The sequence below is a fragment of the Lampris incognitus genome, chromosome 1, assembly GCF_029633865.1.
Source record: "Lampris incognitus isolate fLamInc1 chromosome 1, fLamInc1.hap2, whole genome shotgun sequence".
Classification (NCBI taxonomy): Eukaryota; Metazoa; Chordata; class Actinopteri; order Lampriformes; family Lampridae; genus Lampris; species Lampris incognitus.
Window position 1 is genome coordinate 95,464,875 of NC_079211.1, and position 22,006 is coordinate 95,486,880.

A 22,006-nucleotide genomic window follows, 5' to 3' on the forward strand; every position below is an offset into this window, starting at 1 on the left:
TGCCTCTATTGTATGTTTGGATAGATGTTTAGGTACGGGATGTTTAGGTAAGTCTTTATATACCACACACTTCAGTCAAATTTTCAATAAGTTGTGCAGTTAGTCTTACTTTTGCCCTTCAGGCTTGCAGAGCGCATACCAATTTTTTTCAAAACAATAACTAGAAGTAAAAAAAAAAAAACTAACAGAAAACCACAACAGTACAGTAGAGTACAGTACAGGATTTTGATGGGCTATATATCACATCACTTTACAGCATGTTTGAGGATCAGCTTTCGGATCAGTTCTGAGATGAACAGAGAAAAGCCAAAGAATGTTCATGTTCTACTCTTGCAAATTTGTGGGACATAGCTTTAATCCTGTAGACTATGGCAAAGTAAAAACGTTAGCCATATCTAAGTACACTTATACCATTACACAGCTTTGTATAAGGTCCAAGGAAATCCTCAATAGTTCTGTTTTTTTAACACAGAACCATGATGATCAGCACCCTGTTCCTTCATGTTGAGCATCTGAGGTTTGGGCCGTGGCTCTGTTTATCAGTAGTTTAAGAAGTTCTGAAGAAAAGTTGTATGTTTTCCACCCTCTAGCCAGACACACTAACATGGTAAAATAGAGACAGATGGAAGACTCACCATTCCTGACAGCAGGCTAGGAAGTGTTAGCTTGGCACACAGTGGGAGAGGACACAGAAGCAATACTTTCTTCAGAATCTGAGTATACGCCTGAGGGAGACGGAAAAAATGTCCAAGGATGCTGAATTATGAGTCCTTCCGATTTGATTAAAGATATTATCTCATAACACATCTCAGATAGTGACAGGGTAGAAATGTAAATATCATGATCCATCTCTCTTGAAACATACTGTACAGCATACACTGTACAGTACATATACATAGATATTCCCACGAGGAACGTGTGAATTTAGTGGAATATATATTGCACCAAGTTCCCACTATCCTCGTGAGGACATTGCATTGTTTCTTCCTGTCATCATAATCGCCGTTTCTTGCAGCACTTAGCATAAAAACACAAAACAGTTCAGCAGAGCACAAAAACAGGTTGAAGGTAAACAGACAAATGAGTGACCAACCCATACACTGTTTTTTGTCATTAACAAAGAAATACATATTCAGACAAAGACCATAAGAATCGCCGTGCCTCTTACATATGCTCGTCTTTTTTAATTGGGCTCTGTGAGAGCTGAGTCTTGCAGTAAATGGATGTTTACTGTGATGGTTTTTAGCTAGTGTCATTTAGCTAGTGTCATTGTAGATGTTAAAAAATGAACCTTTTATGAGATAAAATTGTCACAGCATTACATTATGTAGCGTTCACTGTAAAAAAGTCTGGCTAAAATTAATTGTATAAGGGCATTCATATTGTGTAATCAACGCGTGTCTGGTAGTTCTGACATTTGTCTGCCTACACTTACTTTATCACTTCAATTTAATAACAGTCAGCTTCTCTGGATTGATTACTGTTGAGCTGCAGACTACAAGCGAGTCTTCCAACAGAGCTCCTGTTCACAAGACTCAGCAGGTTTTTTTCTGTCTTGCTCTCGTCTTTTTAACTGAGAATACGCAAAACTGCTAACCGAAATAGATGGAAAATGCAAAGGTCATTGTCAAGCACTTGGCCATAAATCGATAGGCTAATGAAAAGTGCGAGTTCCCAAGTCTTTAGAATTCAGACAAGAGGGCAAAGCGTCATCTAGATCATTGGTCCAATGACTGCCCACCAAATGAGTTGTCTGCCAACGTAGATCATTCTTCAACAGTGAAATGCATTATGACTATTTTCATGTAACATATTCCGTATTCTTATGTAAGCTGTACACAATGCACATCCAAACTGAATATCATTCACACAGTGCACAGTAGATGGTACAACAAAAGGTAGGTTTGTGTGTGCACACGCGCACACACTTACACATTCTATACACTTGTAGACAGTATATATTATATATTGACCTACAGTCTCAGCTGTTGTGAATAGTAGCTAGGCAGGCTATTAGCTCTGTCTCTTGTGAGTGAAGGTCAGAGATGTCCTCTGGCTGTAACAGGCACACTATTACAGCCATGTCCAGACTGACACAGAACCAGCCACTGTAGAAAGACCAAATATTGTTGCCTGGATGGCTGTTTCTTTAACAACGGCTTTGCAAAGCTGTAGGCACAAGTTTTCCATCCTGTGTCTTTCTGGTATTAGTGCTACAGGGCTTTCCAAACAGTTCCTATTCTGGATGGAACAACAGTCCAACAGCAATAAAGCAACAATATATAAAACTGGGACTTCACTAGATTTACTGTAAAGCCATATTATTAGTTTTCACTCAAGAGACGGTCTTCGCAGTACATTAGGGAGGTTTTTATTCAGTGCTGTTTGTTATTTTACATACTAAACAGCGACAGATTATTTGCCAGTTATATATTGCTCCTAAAAATGGTACAAAATGTAAATAATATTAATATACCTAAACATTAATACTATTATTATTATTATTATTATTATTAATAATAATAATAAATAAAACATTCTTACATGATCACATTGTCTTGTATAGCTCACTCCTTAACAGAAGAAAGCGGGACTGATTAAAAGAATTAACTGGCCTCCTACTACAACTAGATCAGCTGCACTCATCCTCGCCCTCTCCTGAACTCTATAAACAGAGGCTCTCCCTACAAACAGAATTCAATTTATTTCCACGAAGCAAGCAGAGGAGCAAATTTTCAAAGCAAAACACTCAACATATGAATATGGGGAGAAGGCCTCAAAAACACTCGCTAATCAGTTGCAACAGTCAAATAGCTCAAGGCTCATTCCTCAAATTAGACTTCAGTGAGGTGACCTGACAACAGAGCCACAGAAAATAAATGATACTTTTAGAGATTTTTACTGTAATCTTTACAATTCAGGGTCACTGAACAACCCAGACCTGCTGGACTTGTTCTTTGATAATTTCCCCATTCAAACTTTAGATTCGGTATATAGCAAAAGAATTGGGAAAAGAAGCTATTAAGTTAACGCAGAGTGGCAAGCATCTGTGCTCTGATGGATTTTCCACTGAATTTTATAAGACATTCAATGATAGCCTTTCACCCCTATTAAGAGATATATACAGTGCATCCGGAAAGTATTCACACCCCTTCACTTTCACCACATTTTGTTATGTTACAGCCTTATAACAAAATGGATTAAATTCTTTTTTTCCCCTCATCAATCTACATACAATACCCCATAATGACAAAGCAAAAAAGGTTTTGTAGAAATTTTTGCAAATGTATTAAAAATAAAAAACTGAAATATTGCATGTACATAAATATTCACACCCTTTACTCAGTACTTGGTTGAGGCACCCCTGGCAGTGATTACAACCTCAAGTCTTCTTGGGTATGAAGCTACAAGCTTGGCACACCTATATTTGGGGTATTTCTCCCATTCTTCTCTGCAGATCCTCTCGAGCTCTGTAAGGTTAGATGGGGAGTGTCGCTGCACAGCTATTTTCAGGTCTTTCCAGAGATGTTCAATGGGGTTCAAGTCTGGGTTCTGGCTGGGCTACTCAAGGACATTCACATACTTGTCCCAAAGCCACTCCTTTGTTGTCTTGGGTGTGTGCTTAGGGTCGTTGTCGTGTTGAAAGGTAAACCTTCGCCCCAGTCTGAGGTCCTGAGCGCTCTGGAGCAGGTTTTCATCAAGGATCTCTCTGTACTTTGCTCCATTCATCTTTCCCTCGATCCTGACTAGTCTCCCAGCTCCTGCCGCTGAAAAATATCCCCACAGCATAACACTGCCACCACCATGCTTCACTGTAGGGATGGTATTAGCAAGATGATGAGAGGTGCCTGGTTTCCTCCAGACATGACGTTTGGCATTCAGGCCAAAGAGTTCAATCTTGGTATCATCAGACCAGAGAATCTTGTTTGTCATGGTCTGAGAGTCCTTTAGGTGCTTTCTGGCAAACTCCAAGCAGGCTGTTATGCGCCTTTTACTGAGCAGAGGCTTCCGTCTGGCCACTCTACCATAAAGGCCTGATTGGTGGAGTGCTGCAGAGATAGTTGTCCTTCTGGAAGATTCTTCCATCTCCACAGAGGAACGCTGGAGCTCTGTCAGAGTGACCAGCGGGTCCTTGGTCGCCTCTCTGACCAAGGCCCTTCTCCCCCGATTGCTCAGTTTGGCTGGGCGGCCAGCTCTAGGAAGAGTCCTGGTGGATCCAAACTTCTTCCATTTATGAACGATGGAGACCACTGGGCTCTTCTGGACCTTCAAAGCTGTAGAAATGTTTTTGTACCCTTCCCCAGATCTGTGCCTCGATACAATCCTGTCTCGGAGGTCCACAGACAATTCCTTTGACTTCATGGCTTGGTTTCTGCTCTGACATGCACTGTCAACAGTGCGACCTTATATAGACAGGTGTGTGCCTTTCCAAATCATGTCCAACCAATTGAATTTACTACGGGTGGACTCCAGTCAAGATGTAGAAACATCTCAAGGATGATCAGTAGAAACAGAATGAACTTGAGCTCAATTTTGAGTGTCATAGTAAAGGGTGTGAATACTTATGTACATGCAATATTTCAGTTTTTTTATTTTTAATACATTTGCAAAAATTTCTACAAAACCTTTTTCACTTTGTCATTATGGGGTATTGTGTGTAGATTGATGGGGGAAAAAAGGGATTTAATCCATTTTGGAATAAGGCTGTAACATGACAAAATTTGGGGAAAGTGAAGGGGTGTGAATACTTTCCGGATGCACTGTACATAGATTCCTTCAACAATAAAACTTCACCCCCTACTCCAGGAAAGGCTACTATTTCACTACTCCTAAAACCAAATAAACACCCACTTAATTGTGCTTCATGTCATCCTATATCATTATTAAATGTAGACTTTAAAATACTTTCTAAAATTCTAGCTCGCAGACTTCATCTTCCCTCAATATTCTCACTGGATCAAACTGGCTTTGTGAAGAACAGGCAGGGGTTCTTTAATCTTCACCAGTTATTCAATGTCTTATAGACCCTTCTACAGTTGGTAAACAGTGATCATGTGATTTAATATGCATGTGCATTTTGGCAGCAAAAAATTGATTTTATTATTTGTGACCATACAACTGTATGGTATAACCTCTTATTTATGCTAGGATATAACTTCTATTTGTTATGATAGCCACTTATGTATTTATCCAGACTCGTTTTATTGCTTGTAGCCACAATCTTCGCCTGTTTGCATAGAATGGTCTGTTCCCCGATAGAATGCGGTAGAAATTAATACCTTTAGTTTTGCTAGACCTGTTCTGGCAACCCACAACACAACAAGATGACATTTTAAAAATGTAAATATCAATCGATCAAAAATCCACTTGCACTCTGCATTGATTGGAGATGGAAAAGTTGCTTCTTTTGCTGCCAAAATGTGCATGCATACTATGCGTGATGTAGGTCATAAAAGGGTCTATACACTTCACCCTGTCCTCACCCAGAAACGATTCGCGCATTAGATGCAGAAAAAGCTTTTGACCAAGTCGAGTGGGAATACCTTTACCAAACACTTGGCAGAGTTGGGCAGAAATTCCTATCCTGGATAAACACTCTGTTTACTGCCTCAACGGCTCTTGTCCAATCAAACTATACTCAGTCAAGATAGGCACCAGGAATGGCTGTCCGCTCTCTCCTCCGTTATTTGCGACAGCTATTGAACCCCTCAAAGTAGGCCTGCAACATGAGCAATTAATAAAAGGCATAGAGAGATGTGGGCGTGAACAGGTGTTGCTGTATGCCGATGACCTCCTCCTCTACATTTTGCACCCCATTGCTTCCCTTTCTCATACCCTGTGTATGAAATGTGCTATATAATTAAAGTTTGACTTGACTTCTATCAAGCATGGAGCATTTTGGTGTCATTTCAGGTTACAAAATAAACTTAAACAAAAGCGAATTATTTTTAGTCAATGAATTAGCAAAACAAGCTATGCGTGATGAAGACGTCCCATTTAAAATTGTTTCAGAACCTTTCACCTACTTAGGAATAAAAGTAACCCGATCATATAAAAAATGTGGAGCCAACAGTCCCCCCTTTACTAGCACGCACAAAAAATGTTACTTCAGCAGATGGCCACTCCTTCCACTATCTTTAGCTGGTCGTACTAACTCTGTAAAAATTAATACACTGCCTAATTCTTTATTTTTTTCAGTGATTCCCGTTTTTATTCCTAAAACATCTTTAATGTACTGGAAAAAGTGATATCTTACATTTGTAATGGTAACCCCCCTAGGATTCATAACGAATACTTGCAAAAAAACCCCCCAAAACTTCTGGTGACCCAGCACTGCCCAACTTCTAGTTCTACTATTGGGCTGCAAGTATACACAATTTATTCGATTGGCTTAATAGCTCTGCTTCAGACTCCCAGGTTGGGTTATGATAGAATCCCTGTATTGCAAACAGACCTCACTAGCATCTCTGCTCTGTATGGCACTCCCGCTAACAGTCACACTTTTCAGTAATAATCCATTAGTATACCATTCTCTAAGAAGTTGGATATGATTTCAGAAAAAGTTTGGTCTGCAATCGATGTTGAAACTTGCTCCATTTAACAGGAATCATATGTTCCCACCGTCTTTGACTGATTCTACGTTTAAGTTATGGGAAAGACAAGCTACAATTAATTAAAGACTTACACTACCGTTCAAAAGTTACGGATCACATTGAAATGTCCATATTTTTGAAGGAAAAGCACTGTACTTTTCAATGAAGATAACTTTAAACTAGTCTTAACTTTAAAGAAATACACTCTATACATTGCTAATGTGGTAAATGACTATTCTAGCTGCAAATGTCTGGTTTTTGGTGCAATATCTACATAGGTGTATAGAGGCCCATTTCAAGCAACTATCACTCCAGTGTTCTAATGGTACAATGTGTTTGCTCATTGGCTCAGAAGGCTAATTGATGATTAAAACCCTTGTGCAATCATGTTCACACATCTGAAAACAGTTTAGCTCGTTACAGAAGCTACAAAACTGACCTTCCTTTGAGCAGATTGAGTTTCTGGAGCATCACATTTGTGGGGTCAATTAAACGCTCAAAATGGCCAGAAAAAGAGAACTTTCATCTGAAACTCGACAGTCTATTCTTGTTCTTAGAAATGAAGGCTATTCCATGCGAGAAATTGCTAAGAAATTGAAGATTTCCTACACCGGTGTGTACTACTCCCTTCAGAGGACAGCACAAACAGGCTCTAACCAGAGTAGAAAAAGAAGTGGGAGGCCGCGTTGCACAACTGAGCAAAGAGATAAGTACATTAGAGTCTCTAGTTTGAGAAACAGACGCCTCACAGGTCCCCAACTGGCATCTTCATTAAATAGTACCCGCAAAACACCAGTGTCAACATCTACAGTGAAGAGGCGGCTGCGGGATTCTGGGCTTCAGGGCAGAGTGGCAAAGAAAAAGCCATATCTGAGACTGACCAATAAAAGAAAAAGATTAAGATGGGCAAAAGAACACAGACATTGGACAGAGGAAGACTGGAAAAAAGTGTTGTGGACGGATGAATCCAAGTTTGAGGTGTTTGGATCACAAAGAAGAACGTTTGTGAGACGCAGAACAAATGAAAAGATGCTGGAAGAATGCCTGACGCCATCTGTTAAGCATGGTGGAGGTAATGTGATGGTCTGGGGTTGCTTTGGTGCTGGTAAGGTGGGAGATTTGTACAGGGTAAAAGGGATTCTGAATAAGGAAGGCTATCACTCCATTTTGCAACGCCATGCCATACCCAGTGGACAGCGCTTGATTGGAGCCAATTTCATCCTACAACAGGACAATGACCATAAACACACCTCCAAATTGTGCAAGAACTATTTAGAGCAGAAGCAGGCAGCTGGTATTCTATCGGTAATGGAGTGGCCAGCGCAGTCACCAGATCTGAACCCCATTGAGCTGTTGTGGGAGCAGCTTGACCGTATGGTACGCAAGAAGTGCCCATCCAACCAATCCAACTTGTGGGAGCTGCTTCTGGAAGCGTGGGGTGCAATTTCTCCAGATTACCTCAACAAATTAACAGCTAGAATGCCAAAGGTCTGCAATGCTGTAATTGCTGCAAATGGAGGATTCTTTGACGAAAGCAAAGTTTGATGTAAAAAAAATCTTATTTCAAATACAAATCATTATTTCTAACCTTGTCAATGTCTTGACTCTATTTTCTATTCATTTCACAACATATGGTGGTGAATAAGTGTGACTTTTCATGGAAAACACAAAATTGTTTGGGTGATCCCAAACTTTTGAACAGTAGTGTATATGTCAACAATGTTTTTGCCTCCTTTAATCAGATATCCCAAAAACGCCATCTTCCCCCATCAAAATGTTTCCTATATCTACAAATCCATAACTTCATACGCAATAAAACATCCCAATTTCCACAACTGCCACAAGAATCCATTCTAGATATAAGATCTAGAAACAAAGCCCCAGAATAAAGGAGTTATATCTAGAATATGACATATTCTCAGCCATTAATTGCCCTTCCCTTGATACAATCACGTCTCATTGGGAAAATGACTTAGAAGTTGAATTGTCAGAGGATGATTGGAAGTCTGCTCTAGAAAGAGTCCATACTTCCTTTTTGCTCTTGACACATGCTCATACAGTCTAAAATAGTACATCACCTTCACTTTTCAAATGAAAAGCTTTCTAAGATTTTCCCTGCTTTAGATCCTAACTGTAACAGATGTATATCACATATAGGCCCTCTTATCCATACTTGCTGGACTTGTCCAAGATTATCACTTTATTGGGCCTCCGTTTCTGAGACACTTACAGAGAGGTATTTGGAATACCATTTGAATCCTCCCCTCTAACAGCAACTTTTGGTGTTGTGCAAAAGGACTTATCTTTATCCAAACAACAGGCTAACTCAGTGGCTTTCGCTTCTCTAGTAGCTAGACACCTAATTCTGCTGAGATGGAAGCAAGAATCGTCACCATCACATTTATTCAGTGGATGAGAGATCTTATGCAGTTTCTCCACCTACAAAAAATAAAGTATACTCTTAGAGGTTCAACTGACAGGTTCTGTAGTTTATGGCAGCCATTTCTATCTTATGTAGGCAGACTAAAACTGAGCTCCCTCCCATAGCATAAGGGTCTAGATTTAGGTCTCCTATTAGACAGTACAAGCTCCATTAAATCTGGACTTACCGTTTGGATGGATGTTTTATTTTTTTAGCGTTATTGTTTTATTATTGCATTTTAGTTTTATTATTATTGACATATTTAAATGTATTTATTTATTTAATTTCCCCCATTATCCAATGTCACTATATATACATTTTTTATGGGCGAAAAACAAGCAAATAATAAAGCCGCAAGCGGCGTTGGGAGGGGCCCAAGCATTGGCCCTGTTGCGCCCCCTATGGAGCAATTTGAATGGTTTTGTCCTCATGATCATATACCTTCACCCAACGTAAATAATTAACGCTATGATACGTAGGGGCCTTTTATACACCTAGCCTGTAATAGACTACTGTTTCAACATGACACTAAACCGCTGTTGGTAATGTAATAAAGACTGAAGAATCTTGCTTCAGAAACAGCAGCCTACCCGAGTTTCCAACTAGATATGACAATGTCGGATTACTTGGGTCGCCTGTGTCCTAGACGATTACCGTAATTTTTTAAAATGTCGTAACACTTCCATTGCTTCAGAAACATGTGCCAGAGTTTCCAAAACTGGACCAGACGGTGTCTGATTTCCTGCGTCCTAGCCGACTGCCGTAAAAAGAAAAAGTAGCGCTTCCACACCAAATAAGTCAAAATAGCGGGCAAACTATATGACTGACATAGGTGGTCCCAATAGTAAAGTTGTTGAGCACATTGAGATGCATGGGTCGATTAAGTTTGTGTTGATCTGACTTATGCTGTGGGAGTTATGGCCTTTTAAGCATGACCCTTTGTTATAGCGCCACCATCTGGCTGACATGGGTGATTTGTAGTGCCAGAGCAGTGGGGGGCCGTATGAATGCACCTACCAAATTTGGTTGGTCTAGGACTTATGGTTGCTGAGCCTCAGACACTTTTAGCTGAGAAACCGCACCCAAACTAATACAAGTCAAAATGGCGGGCAAACTATATGGCTGACATATGTGGTCCCAATAACAAAGTTGTAGAGCACATTCAGATGCATAGGTCTGTGCAGTTTTGTGTTGATCTGACTTATGGTGTGGGAATTACGCATGACCCTTTGTTATAGCGCCACCATCTGGCTGACATAGGTGATTTGTGGTGCCTGAGTAGTGGGGGGGCCATAGGAATCCACGTACCAACGTTGGTTGGTGTAGGACTTACGGTTGCTGAGCCTCACACACTTTTAGTGGAGAAAAATAATAATAATCCTAACAAATACAATAGGGTTCCACCAGCTTCGCTGCTTGGACCCCTAATAATAAATGAGTGAATTAAATAAGCAAAAGTACAAAATACTTGTATATACATAAAACGTACATAGCATAAAAAAGAGAAGAAAAAAGGTATGGACGAAAAAAAGGTAATACACCAAATCAACATGTCAATCTGCCCTCGACCGCTGCCTACACCACACGAGGCCACAGTCCAAGATGTACCCGCACATCGTTATACTTGCACGTATGCTTACCAACATAAACACATGCCCAATGTACTTACATACACACTGTATGTATATGCATGCACACGCATATCCCAGAACAGTACACAGTTATCTGTATGTTACTTTCTTTATCTTGTTTATTTTTACTATGACTACTGAGATTATTAGGATGTGTAATACCCTCTGAAACGGTACTTTTTTTGTCTGCTGTCTGAAATAACACTGTTGACGAGATATCTTTGTGCATAATTTTGTATTATATTTAAAACCTATAGATAAAGTCTAAAAAATAATAACAGTAATGATGGCTATAGAAAATATTAAGTCACAGAGAATATGATAATATTAATATTGATTATGATAATGCATTGACATCACTGTCAACGTTGCAGAGCAATTTTCTAAAATTCACTAAAGATCAATTTAAATGAAATAGGAGTGGAAATCAGCATTAAAGAAAAGCAGATTTGAAAGCACGAAATAGGAATGAAAAACAACATCAAAGAAAAGCTGAAAATTTGATATTTCAAAGTTTAAAGGAAATGTAAAAATGTTAATTCTTCATCGTTTATTTGATTACCCTGTAAATGGTAGATTAACCCACTTCAACTCAAAGATGTGATATTTGCATAGACATTTCTAAGCATACTTGTTAGACTGATGTCCAAGGTACTGTGTAGGTGTTTTACTTTCCAAATATTATGTTATCGGCTGCCAATGACTATTTATCAAGTCCTATCACCAACAGGATGTGTCACCCCAAAGTTCATCCCACCAAATGTCAAATATCTTTTGTTTTTTTTTTTACAGAAAAACTTGAGGCTAATGTACAATCCTGATGATTTACATGCAAACAAATGTCAATTTCGATACGTGTTATTGACGTTGTTTTTAAAACTATAACTAGTCCATGAATGAATAAACAATGAATGCCTTTTTAACTGATAATTTTAACATTTACTATCAGGTGGAATTTGCCCGATAACATTGTGGATAGTGTTTCACATCTTCTGTGTAGAAGACAAATGGTAAAGACGGCAGGTTTGACGATGAAGTAGCATAGTTGTTTTGGCTAGAAGCAGAAATGCCAGAAAAAGCCTTCTGAAAGACTCTTACAAACATATTTTAGAACATTTTCATCAGCAGCTAAAGTCCAGGGTTAACCCATGTTAATTTTGTTCTTCTGGTGGTGGGGATGTTGCTGATGTAACAGCGATGGCAACTCTTGTTTCGACTCTGGTTTCAAGAATTTGGAGTGCTCAAACACAAATTACCACGGAAATTACAATGAATCGCTGCAGATGTCAATAAATTAAACTAAAATAACAATCTTTAGGATTGTAATTTTAAGAGCCAAACGTGATAAACTGGGGAAAGGGGGAAAAAATCCATCAGGCCTATCAGAAGACATTTTGGTATCTTATCAGTGCAAGCCAGTGAAGCAGATAACATGACAATTGCTATAATATGCCCATAATGAAGATATGAAAAATATAAGTTTTGCAAAGGACATAAAAAAACAAATTATTTAACAATATCAACAAAACCAATAATAATAATAATAATGAAATTTATCTTCAGAGATAGTCAGTGATACTGTCATGTAGCCATCTAACAACAATGCTTGTTTTAATGGGGACGTTTTCTGTGTAGGACACAGCAGGCCAGGAGCGGTACAGGACCATCACCACTGCCTACTACCGTGGGGCCATGGGGTTCATCCTTATGTATGACATCACCAACGAGGAGTCCTTTGGTGCCGTGCAGGACTGGTGAGTCGCTTTGAGCTCTACTCATGCTGGAGGCATTGCTCGTGATCGCCCTGATCGATTTTTATTTTATAAACTGGAAATGGACCGACTTTATATAGCGCTTTTCTAGTCTACCAACCACTCAAAGCGCTTTCCAATGCATGCCTCACGTTCACCCGTTCACATACACATTCACACACTGATGGTGGAGGCTGCCATCCAAGGCACCAATCTGCCTATCAGGTGCAGTTAGGGGTTCAGTGTCTTGCACAAGGAAACTTCAACAGTCTGGAGGAGCCGGCGATCGAACCGGCGATCTTCTGATTACTAAATGTCCCACTCTACCTGCTGTGCCATGCTTTCCCGTTTTACATGAACATTTTTTCTCAACCTTTTTATTCAGCAGACTAATGATAGTCAATACTAACTTTATCCATCCCCACGACTGCATGCACTAGATCAGCATACTGTATCAAAGAACTGTTCCTCTCCGTAATGTAATGAGACAACATCCTACCCACTAGTTTCTTCCTCTGAGAAAACAGAGCCAAACCGTTGACAATACCCTCCATCTGTATCTCCTCACCTAATGGTATGGTATTGATTTCACTGTTTGATATAGGTCAGCTTAATTTCTCTCTTCCTCCATCCTCTGCTTTCTATCCTTCTGCTTCCTTCTCTCTGTTCCAGAATTATGTCGCATCTTGCCTGTTATGAGTACAACGGGCTTGTATGTAGGCAGTTATGGCTCTCTGTCATAGGGTTCTGTGTAAAACCTGTCAAGGTCATGGCTACAGTCCATTCATGAGTCACATACTGTAGCAAGCCAGACTGCAAAAGACTGAGCCAACCCCAAATGTTGTTGATTTAAGATGATGCATTCATGTCACAAACAAGTACTGGAGTGCTATATTCAATCAGGCACAGAAACTGGGTTTCTAGGTTAGGAGCCTAACTCTACCAGAAGCACATTCCTATACTGACTGTGCAACGGGGAAACTGTTGTAAAACACAGGTGAATTTTATCTTGAGCCTGTGAAACATAGTTGTGTTCCGATTTAAATTTGTTATTACTCATTATACGCTCATCGATTTACATCCGGGGAGCGGGATTACATCAATAGGGAGGTATCTGAATCATTACTGCACTCCTAAAGGTGCAGATGCACAGAATCCGGCAAAGATGCATCTGGACGCACCGGACCACTGAACGTGCCGGCCAGTGGGTTGTCTGTTTTGGTTGGTTATGTTGGTCTTCGTTTGTCTGTATTCAACATGTCAGCTGGGTCACAAACTTTCTCATTTCACTCTAAAATATTGTAGCAAATTCAGGAGGCGGCCGGGCACTACCGCAGCCGAGATGTGAACCTGGGTTGCCCACACCACGGGCAATTGCACTAACCAGTCAACTAAAGGGTCCCACCCACTAGCCAAGGGCTAGCGAGTCTAGTCATCCGTGGTTGTTACACTACCCCCCTCCTTCGGCATACCAGTTCCTTCACGCCTCTGGGCACATGCGCTTCTGATGGCCTCACGGTCTCATCATCCCACTTCTGACACCAATGTCGCATATTCAGCGGGCAGCCGGGAACCGCCGCAGCTGGGACGCCCGCACCACGGGCAATTGCACTAACCAGTCAACTAAAGGGGCCCACCCACTAGCCAAAGGCTAGCGAGTCTAGTCATCCGTGGTTGTTACACTACCCCCCCTCCTTCAGCATGCCAGTTCCTTCACGCCTCTGGGCACATGCACTTCCGATGGCCTCACGGTCTCATCATCCCACTTCTGACACCAATGTCGCATATTCAGCGGGCAGCCGGGACGCGAACCTGGGTTGCCCGCACCACGGGCAATTGCACTAACCAGTCAACTAAAGGGTCCTACCCACTAGCTAGCGAGTCTAGTCATCCGTGGTTGTTACACTACCCTCCTCCTTCGCCATACCAGTTCCTTCACGCCTCTGGGCACATGCGCTTCCGATGGCCTCACGGTCTCATCATCCCACTTCTGATACCAACGTCGCATATTCAGCGGGTAGCCGGGAACCGCCGCAGCTGGGACGCGAACCTGGGTTGCCCACACCACGGGCAATTGCACTAACCAGTCAACTAAAGGGTCCTACCCACTAGCCAAGGGCTAGCGAGTCTAGTCATCTGTGATTGTTACAATATGTTTCTGAAAACATTTAAGGTGAGAAATGGGCAATTAGGTAACATAATCTTGATTTACATTTGATCAGCACTGCCTAGTTTGACAGTGTGATTTGAGTTTTGTGACCTGGGTGTGTTGCGCTGGACGGATTTATTTGCATAAAGTTGAGGTCGAGTCTCGTTTATGCAAATTCAGATACGGCAAATGGCCTGTCAGCTCATCATGCACGGCGCGGCTGGTTCTCCTGCTCTCCACAAAAAATGAATAGGACCCGTCGACTTGACATCCGTCAATGGATCCGGTGTATCTGCACCTTAAAATGTTCATTTCAGATTTGTCGCTTACATTAAAAGAATGATATACTGTGGACTTCCGGGTTGGCATAAAATATGGTGGACGTGTCCTCCTAGCTGCTCTGAGAAGTTTTGACAAATTTTTATTCACTGGCACAATTTTATGACACTTGTTGAGCGAATATTTTACATAACATATTTCACGTATTAAGCACACTTTTGTACTTTGGGGACCTACAATGTCAGCTGCTGCATGGAAAATTGACACCATGAGTGCAGTACGCAACAAAACCCTGCACCCTGATGAAGATGAGTTTAGCAGCTGAAACAATAGAGGCTTAAATCAACCAACTAAATGCAGCAAAGTGCTCCACCATCTCCAGCACCAAGGCAATGACGTTGTCTACCTCCAGGAGATGCACTTAAAATCAGCTGATCATGTCAAACTATGGAAGAGATTGGTCGGTCAAGTATATTGTTCATCATTCCAAGGGAAATGCAGAGGAAGAGCACTTTAATTCGCAAAGCAATTAATTTAACCTGTTCTGATATTTTTACGGACCCAAATGAGAGGTGTGTGTTTGTCATTGGGCAGCTCTATGGCATTCAACTGATCCTGGCCAATATCTATGGCCCTGACTGAGATAATGAGAATTTTTTCCCACTCACTGTTCTCTAAATTACTCATTCTGGAGGGGGGACTTCAATTGTTGGTTCAAACCTAAATTAGATCATTCCTCCACCAGAAATAGTGTACCCTCAAGGTCTGCCTAGACTATTCAATCTTTTATGGGTGAATTTAATGTTTCAGATCCCTGACAGTTTCTTAATCCATCTGGGAGACAATATTCTTTCTTCTCTCAAGTCCACCACACCTTATTATTATGCTATTGTTTTATCAGACCACTCCTCAGTACTACTGGAGTTGAGTGTTTAAGAATATGACAGTACTCCTCCTCCTTGGCACCTAAATACTCATTTGTTGTCAAATGAGGACCTTTTTAATTTTGTATCGAGTCAAATTGATTTTTTCATTGTGGTTAATAAAATACTCTTCGCATCGCTGTTATGGGAAACATTGAAGGCATATTTAAGAGGGGAAATAATTTCATATCGTGCATATGAGGGAAACTTAGGAAAAAAATATTCATATGACTATGCAAGTAAGCCACTTAGACATCTATGCTGCCTCCCCATCATCCAGTTGGTCAAGTAAATTATCTATGAGACAGTACAAGCCTGTTTCATGCCATAAGCAATCATCAGCTGTCAACATAGAGAATTTACTTAACTGGATTATTTTGCTCCTTAATTGTTGAGCACTATCCCTACTGTTGAGTGTTTCTTTTAACAAAGTTACACACACACACACACACACACACACACACACACACACACACACACACACACACACACACACACACACACACACACACAGCACCTCTCCCTCCAAGCAGAATTTGACATTCTCTCCTCGGCTCAAGTGGAAGACCAATTATTTAAATCCAAATGTGCTTATTATGAACACGGGGATAGAGCAAGCAAATTACTTACCCATCAATTACGACAAGCATCAACCACCGGTCAGATTCCTCAAATTCAGACCCACTCGGGCCTAACAACAGATCTTAAACGATTAACATTTTAAACAGCTCTATTACCTCTCTCTATACATCTGAACAAAACCCTGATTCTTCTTCTCTCGATAATTTCTTTGACTCACTAGAAATATCTAAGATAAGCCCTGAAGCAGCCAAGAAGCTGGAGGAACCAATCCCATAGATGAGCTGCTTACTCAATGCAATCAGGGAAGTGCCCGGGATTAGACCGTTCACTCAGATTGCTCCCAACACTTACCCAAGCCTTCATTTCATTATTATTAAAGAAAATATAAAGACCCTTTATCCTGTGCAAGCTATCTGTAGACCTAAAGCTTCTATCCAAATTATTGGCTACGTGTTTAGAAGCTGTCCTTCCCATTATCATGTCCCCAGATCAGACGGAGTTCATCCAAAACAGTCATGCCTTTTTTCAATGCAAGATGTCTCCTCAATGTAGTATATAATCCCTCCTCCTCAAATGTACCAGAAGCTGTGATTTCGCTTGATGTGCAAAAAGCCTTTGACTGGGTGGAGTGGAGGTATCTTTTTTTTTTATACACTGGAGAAGTTTGGGTTTGGAGAGAATTTTGTTGCCTGGGTAAAGCAGCTTTATGCATCTCCAACAACTTCAGTTAATACTAACAATACCTGCTCAGAACAGTTCTCCCTACACTGCTCCACCTGGCAAGGCTGCAGGGTGAGTCCGCTTTTGTTCGACAGCACTATTGAGCCGCTGGCCATCACGCTTTGGTCAGACCCTCGCACAACAGGTGTAATTAGGAGTGGTTCCGAACAGAAGATTTCACTTTACGCCGATGATTTACTTCTATACCCATCCAACCGCTCCATATCTATCCCAGCCACATTGGACATACTCACTTCATTTGGCCATATCAGGTTGTAAAATTAGTCTGGATAAAAGTGAACCATTTCCTTTAAATGTAGCAGCACATAACTACCCTCTGCATAACTTCCCATTCAAGATTGCCCCACATGGCTTCATATACATCAGCATTCAAGTAAGAGATAAATTTGAGGACTTAAGTTTAATTTCACCTGTCTTTTAACCCGGTTACAGGACGATCTCAAATGTTGGTCACTATTGCCTCTACCTCTTGCAGCAGGATTTAACTGTCTTTGGCCTTTGCTGGGAAGGATCTGCATGTTGAGCAGTACATAATTTGGGCGGCTGGATCAAACTCGGCAAAGGGGTATTGTTGCCTCCATTCAGGAAGCCACTTCCTCTTTGCCTCATAGCCTCCTCCATCCTTGGACACTCGCAGCTCCTGAATTTAGTTTTTAAGACAAAACACATGTTCATGTTATAATAATATAACATAGTATGGTATAATGTTGTATAAAACTTTGTCTTAAAGCCCCGATGATGTCTTTGAGCCAGACCCCTCTTTTGTTTTAATATAGATGTAGAAGACAAAAACATTATCAATTGTAGAAGCACCGTTATTACAAAAGTGGTGAAACGCAACATTTGTACATGAGCATTATAAACTTAGTCATTTCGATATTTTTCTACAGCATTATTTATTTTAGTCTTTGGTTTCAACAGAAATACGCGTATTTTTTTCGGCCTGTTGGGGGAGCCCCGATCCAAAAGAAATGCAGACATGCACATTCAATTGTAGCCTTGCTTCTGCGTGCAAAATCTACTGGGCGATTAGCCAGACACAAAAACTACAACAACTGGAACATTACTCTCTCTTAACATGACACATTATTCTCATACCGGAGTTGACTGACAAACTAAAATCACCTTGCGACCCCCTTTCTAATCGGCAACCGATCTGACTGACTGACTGAACAAAGAAAATACAAAAATGATAGTATAGGCAGGGGCGGATCTACAGGGTGGCAAGGGGTGGCAGCTGCCACCTCTGGGACACAGTCTTGCCACCCCTGTTGCCACCCCATTTATAAATCAGATAATATGTTTTTAAAGTATATTTTATGTACATGCATGGTGAAGGTCAATGAGACCCGCACCAAACGCATCTCAAACAGAAGTCGCCGATTTAGAATCCCCCCTCCCCCTCACAGGCGCGGATCTAAAGGGTGGCAAGGGGGTGGCAGCTGCCACCTCTGGGACACAGTCTTGCCACCCCTTTGCCACCCCAGGAAAAAATCTCTAGATCCACCACTGAGTATAGGCTACACCTCTTATTCTGATCAACTGTATTTCACAGAATTTTTCGCAAACATCAAAAGAACACGAGGCCGCATTTTAGGACATTTGTAGCTGCTATGCATTGTAAGGCACATTTCAGTTGCTAGTGTTAGCTATCGCTGAGCACTAGCCAACATTGACAGTTAAGACAACTAACTTACCACAGGGGAAGATGATGAATGATGACCAGGACTTGGGACGTCATCGTTTCCGGAGGCGGCGGTATTGGGGCTTGCATCAGGGGGCTGTTTATTCAACCACCTCAGCATTTCTTTCTTCTTCTTCTTTTAACTGTCGATGATGATGGTCCATCGCTCTGGCTCTATGAATGTTGCATTGGCACAAGTCAAGCAGCAGCCACTGGCAGGGTGGATGACATAGAATGCATTCTATGATTTGCACGAACAGGCGATTGACTGCCCCATGGTGAGGTGCCGCAAGAACGTAAGCCTTCTCTAGTTTCACCGTTCACGCGTTTTTATCAAATTATTCAAATGACAAAGTAACGTCTAGATACTCATAATTAACGACTTTGCAAATAACGCCTATTTCGAAGTTTACTTTGACATTTTTTTCCCACTGTCCCGGAATTGTCCCAGACAAAATATATTTGTGTCCCAGTAGGATTTTTTATGGTCCCTGGGCAGTGGTGGATCTAGAGATTTTTTCCTGGGGTGGCAAGACTGTGTCCCAGAGATGGCACCTACCACCCCTTGCCACCCTGTAGATCTGCGCCTGTGAGGGGGAGGGGGATTCTAAATCGGCGACTTCTGTTTGAGATGAGTTTGGTGCGGGTCTCATTAACCTTCACCATGCATGTACATAAAATATACTTTAAAAACATATTATCTGATTTATAAATGGGGTGGCAACAGGGGTGGCAAGACTGTGTCCCAGAGGTGGCAGCTGCCACCCCTTGCCACCCCGTAGATCCGCCCCTGTCCCCGGGACATCGTTAATTTCGAGCCCTGCTTGCAAGTTGCAAGAGGTAGACAATAGATGTTAGGGGGAAGGAATTACAGATAACCACGAGGCTTTGCTGGTGCCTGCCAGACAATTTGGAGGGCTAAAAAATTCCATGGGTATGTAAGAACAAATTTGTATGTACAAATGCTTGATGAATGAGGCCCCAGGTCACTGGATTCCCGAATGTTAGGGTAGATGATAGACCTCTGTAGCGCTGTATCTCTTCCTGAACCTTCTCTGCAGTGCTGACAATGTCCTGTGTTCTTACTTCAATTGCCATGTCCTCTTCAGCAAATAGCTCCTCAAGGGCAGAGAGCTTTGGCTGCTTCTGCAAACAAAAAAGAAAAAATAAGACACTATCAGGGTAGATGCAAACAAGTTAATTTTATACTGTAAATAAAGTGGGGGGGGGGGGGAAACAGGATGTCAGTATATATTTTACCAGTGTTGCTACTGTAACTGTACTGTCTTCATCTGATGAGTTGTGATCACGCTCACCAGCTGTCTCTCCAAGGTCCTGTTCCAACTGCTGGGCCTGGGCCAGTTCACCTTTATTCTGTATTCAATAGATTATGGGGGACATATTGGTCTACAATGGAAGAGTAGTACAAGATTACCAATAAACATTTGTTGTGAGGTCCTAGTCATCAGCTCCTCCTCTAGTCTGGTCCACACTCCATCTGCCACTTTGGTCTTGAATCTTGGGTCGAAGGCTGTGCCCTCCTCCAAGAACTGACTGATGCTCTCGTCCTGCAAGACAAAACCATAGTATAGTAGTGAGGTCTTTGAGTATACCTAATGAAAACAACTGAGAAATCAATAGGATTTCACGACATACTTGGTATCGTTTTGAGAAGTCACCCCAGACCTTGTCCTTGATGGTCTGTGTAAAGGAGGAGTCCTCATCAGTAACTGTGAAGTGGTGCTGGAGTTTCCCCAAGATGGGCAGAATCTGACCCAGGGTTGGACTCCTTTCAGCAGAGATGTAGATGGTTGAAGTATAAAGTATCTTCATAACTCTGACAAACTGTTCTGCTTTTCTATAATCATTATCAGGAAGTCTCTCCAGTCTGAAAAAATGTACACATTGTTTTATTAGCTAGAATACAGTCTTATGAGCACAATAGTTCACACTGATAATGGAATAAGCTAATATTAATGTCCACCCTTCTCTACAATACCTGTCCTTTTCCATTGATTTCTTGATCCGAGGGTCCATGGACGTTGCCTGGATGGCAGGAAACTGCTCCAGGAATCGCTCCACCATGTGTACAGTCACGTTAACTTTAGTAAATAACCATGTACAAGTTGGCCAAATTATTTATGTTTGCTAAACGTTACCTGCTAAAATACCAGACAATGCACCACCCTCAGTAACCTCGGACGAAGGGGAATCCGGTGGCAGAGATTTTGAAGGAGGCTTTAGTGGACTTTTAGATGGCTGTGACCTGCTCTTCCTCATGCAATCAAACATGGAGCAACATTCTGCTCTTAAATTTATTCCATACATGTTCAAGTGTTTCGTCAAATTCGTCGTGTTGCCGGTCTTGCAAATGATGACTTTTTGGCATATATTGCACTGCGCGCTGTCGGCATCCTGCCGGACAAAATGAAGCCACACTTTTGAGTTCGTTGGCATTTTTACACTGTTGCGACCCACGCTGTAATCAGCAACATGTCCATATTTGCTGCATTGTCTGCAATGATGGCAGCTACTTTGTCCTTTACGCTGAATTCATCCAGAATATCTCCTATCTCCTCTGCTCTAACATCCTCTGTCTGGGATGTGTACACTGCCCTTGTATGCAGGGTTTTCTCCTTCATGGAACCCTTTTTCATATAGTGGACTGAAACTGTCAAGTAGTGGGCCCTGTGCCACACTGGTCCACCCATCAGCAGTCACAGCCACATCCCTGACGTCTTGCAACTCTCTTGACATTTTCCTTCTCTACTGCATACCATGTAGTTATGAGTGTATTTGACAGCATGTCTCTGCTGGGGGACTGATTCTTGGGGTTGAGGGTTCTTATCATCTCCCTATAATTGACATTAGAACACAAAACATCAGCAATAGTTGTATTAATGTGGTTGCATTAATATTGCCTACTTACTACAAAAGTCAAAAAACATTATCTAGGCTAAAAGATTACCTGGGCTATAGGCCAACTACCTTTAAGTTACAACACCCTTTACAGCTCACTTACCTCCACCATGGAGCCTCCACTGCAGAAAAAGTCAGCAAACCTTTAACAATGAAGTTGGTGACTGCCCTGTGGCACTCATCTTGTTTCCATGGAAATTTTTCTTCTTTCTGCCAGTATGAATGGATTGAAACTCACTGGCATTGTCTCCACACCAGGATGGACAGGGGCAGAGGCTGAAGAGAAAAAGACAGCTGAGCTTTTTAGCCAGCCGACCTAATGAATAATCACA

The 22,006-nt window shown here is 41.4% G+C and overlaps 1 protein-coding gene across 1 annotated transcript in view; it reads left to right on the forward strand.

Annotated features, from left to right (window-relative positions):
- Nucleotides 1–22,006, forward strand: part of rab3c (RAB3C, member RAS oncogene family) — a 32,646-nt gene that overhangs the window by 4,661 nt on the left and 5,979 nt on the right. Inside the window, exon 3 of the mRNA XM_056287692.1 lies at nucleotides 12,282–12,400. Within this exon, the coding sequence (XP_056143667.1) occupies nucleotides 12,282–12,400 (119 nt within the window). The remainder of the gene's footprint in view (nucleotides 1–12,281; nucleotides 12,401–22,006) is intronic.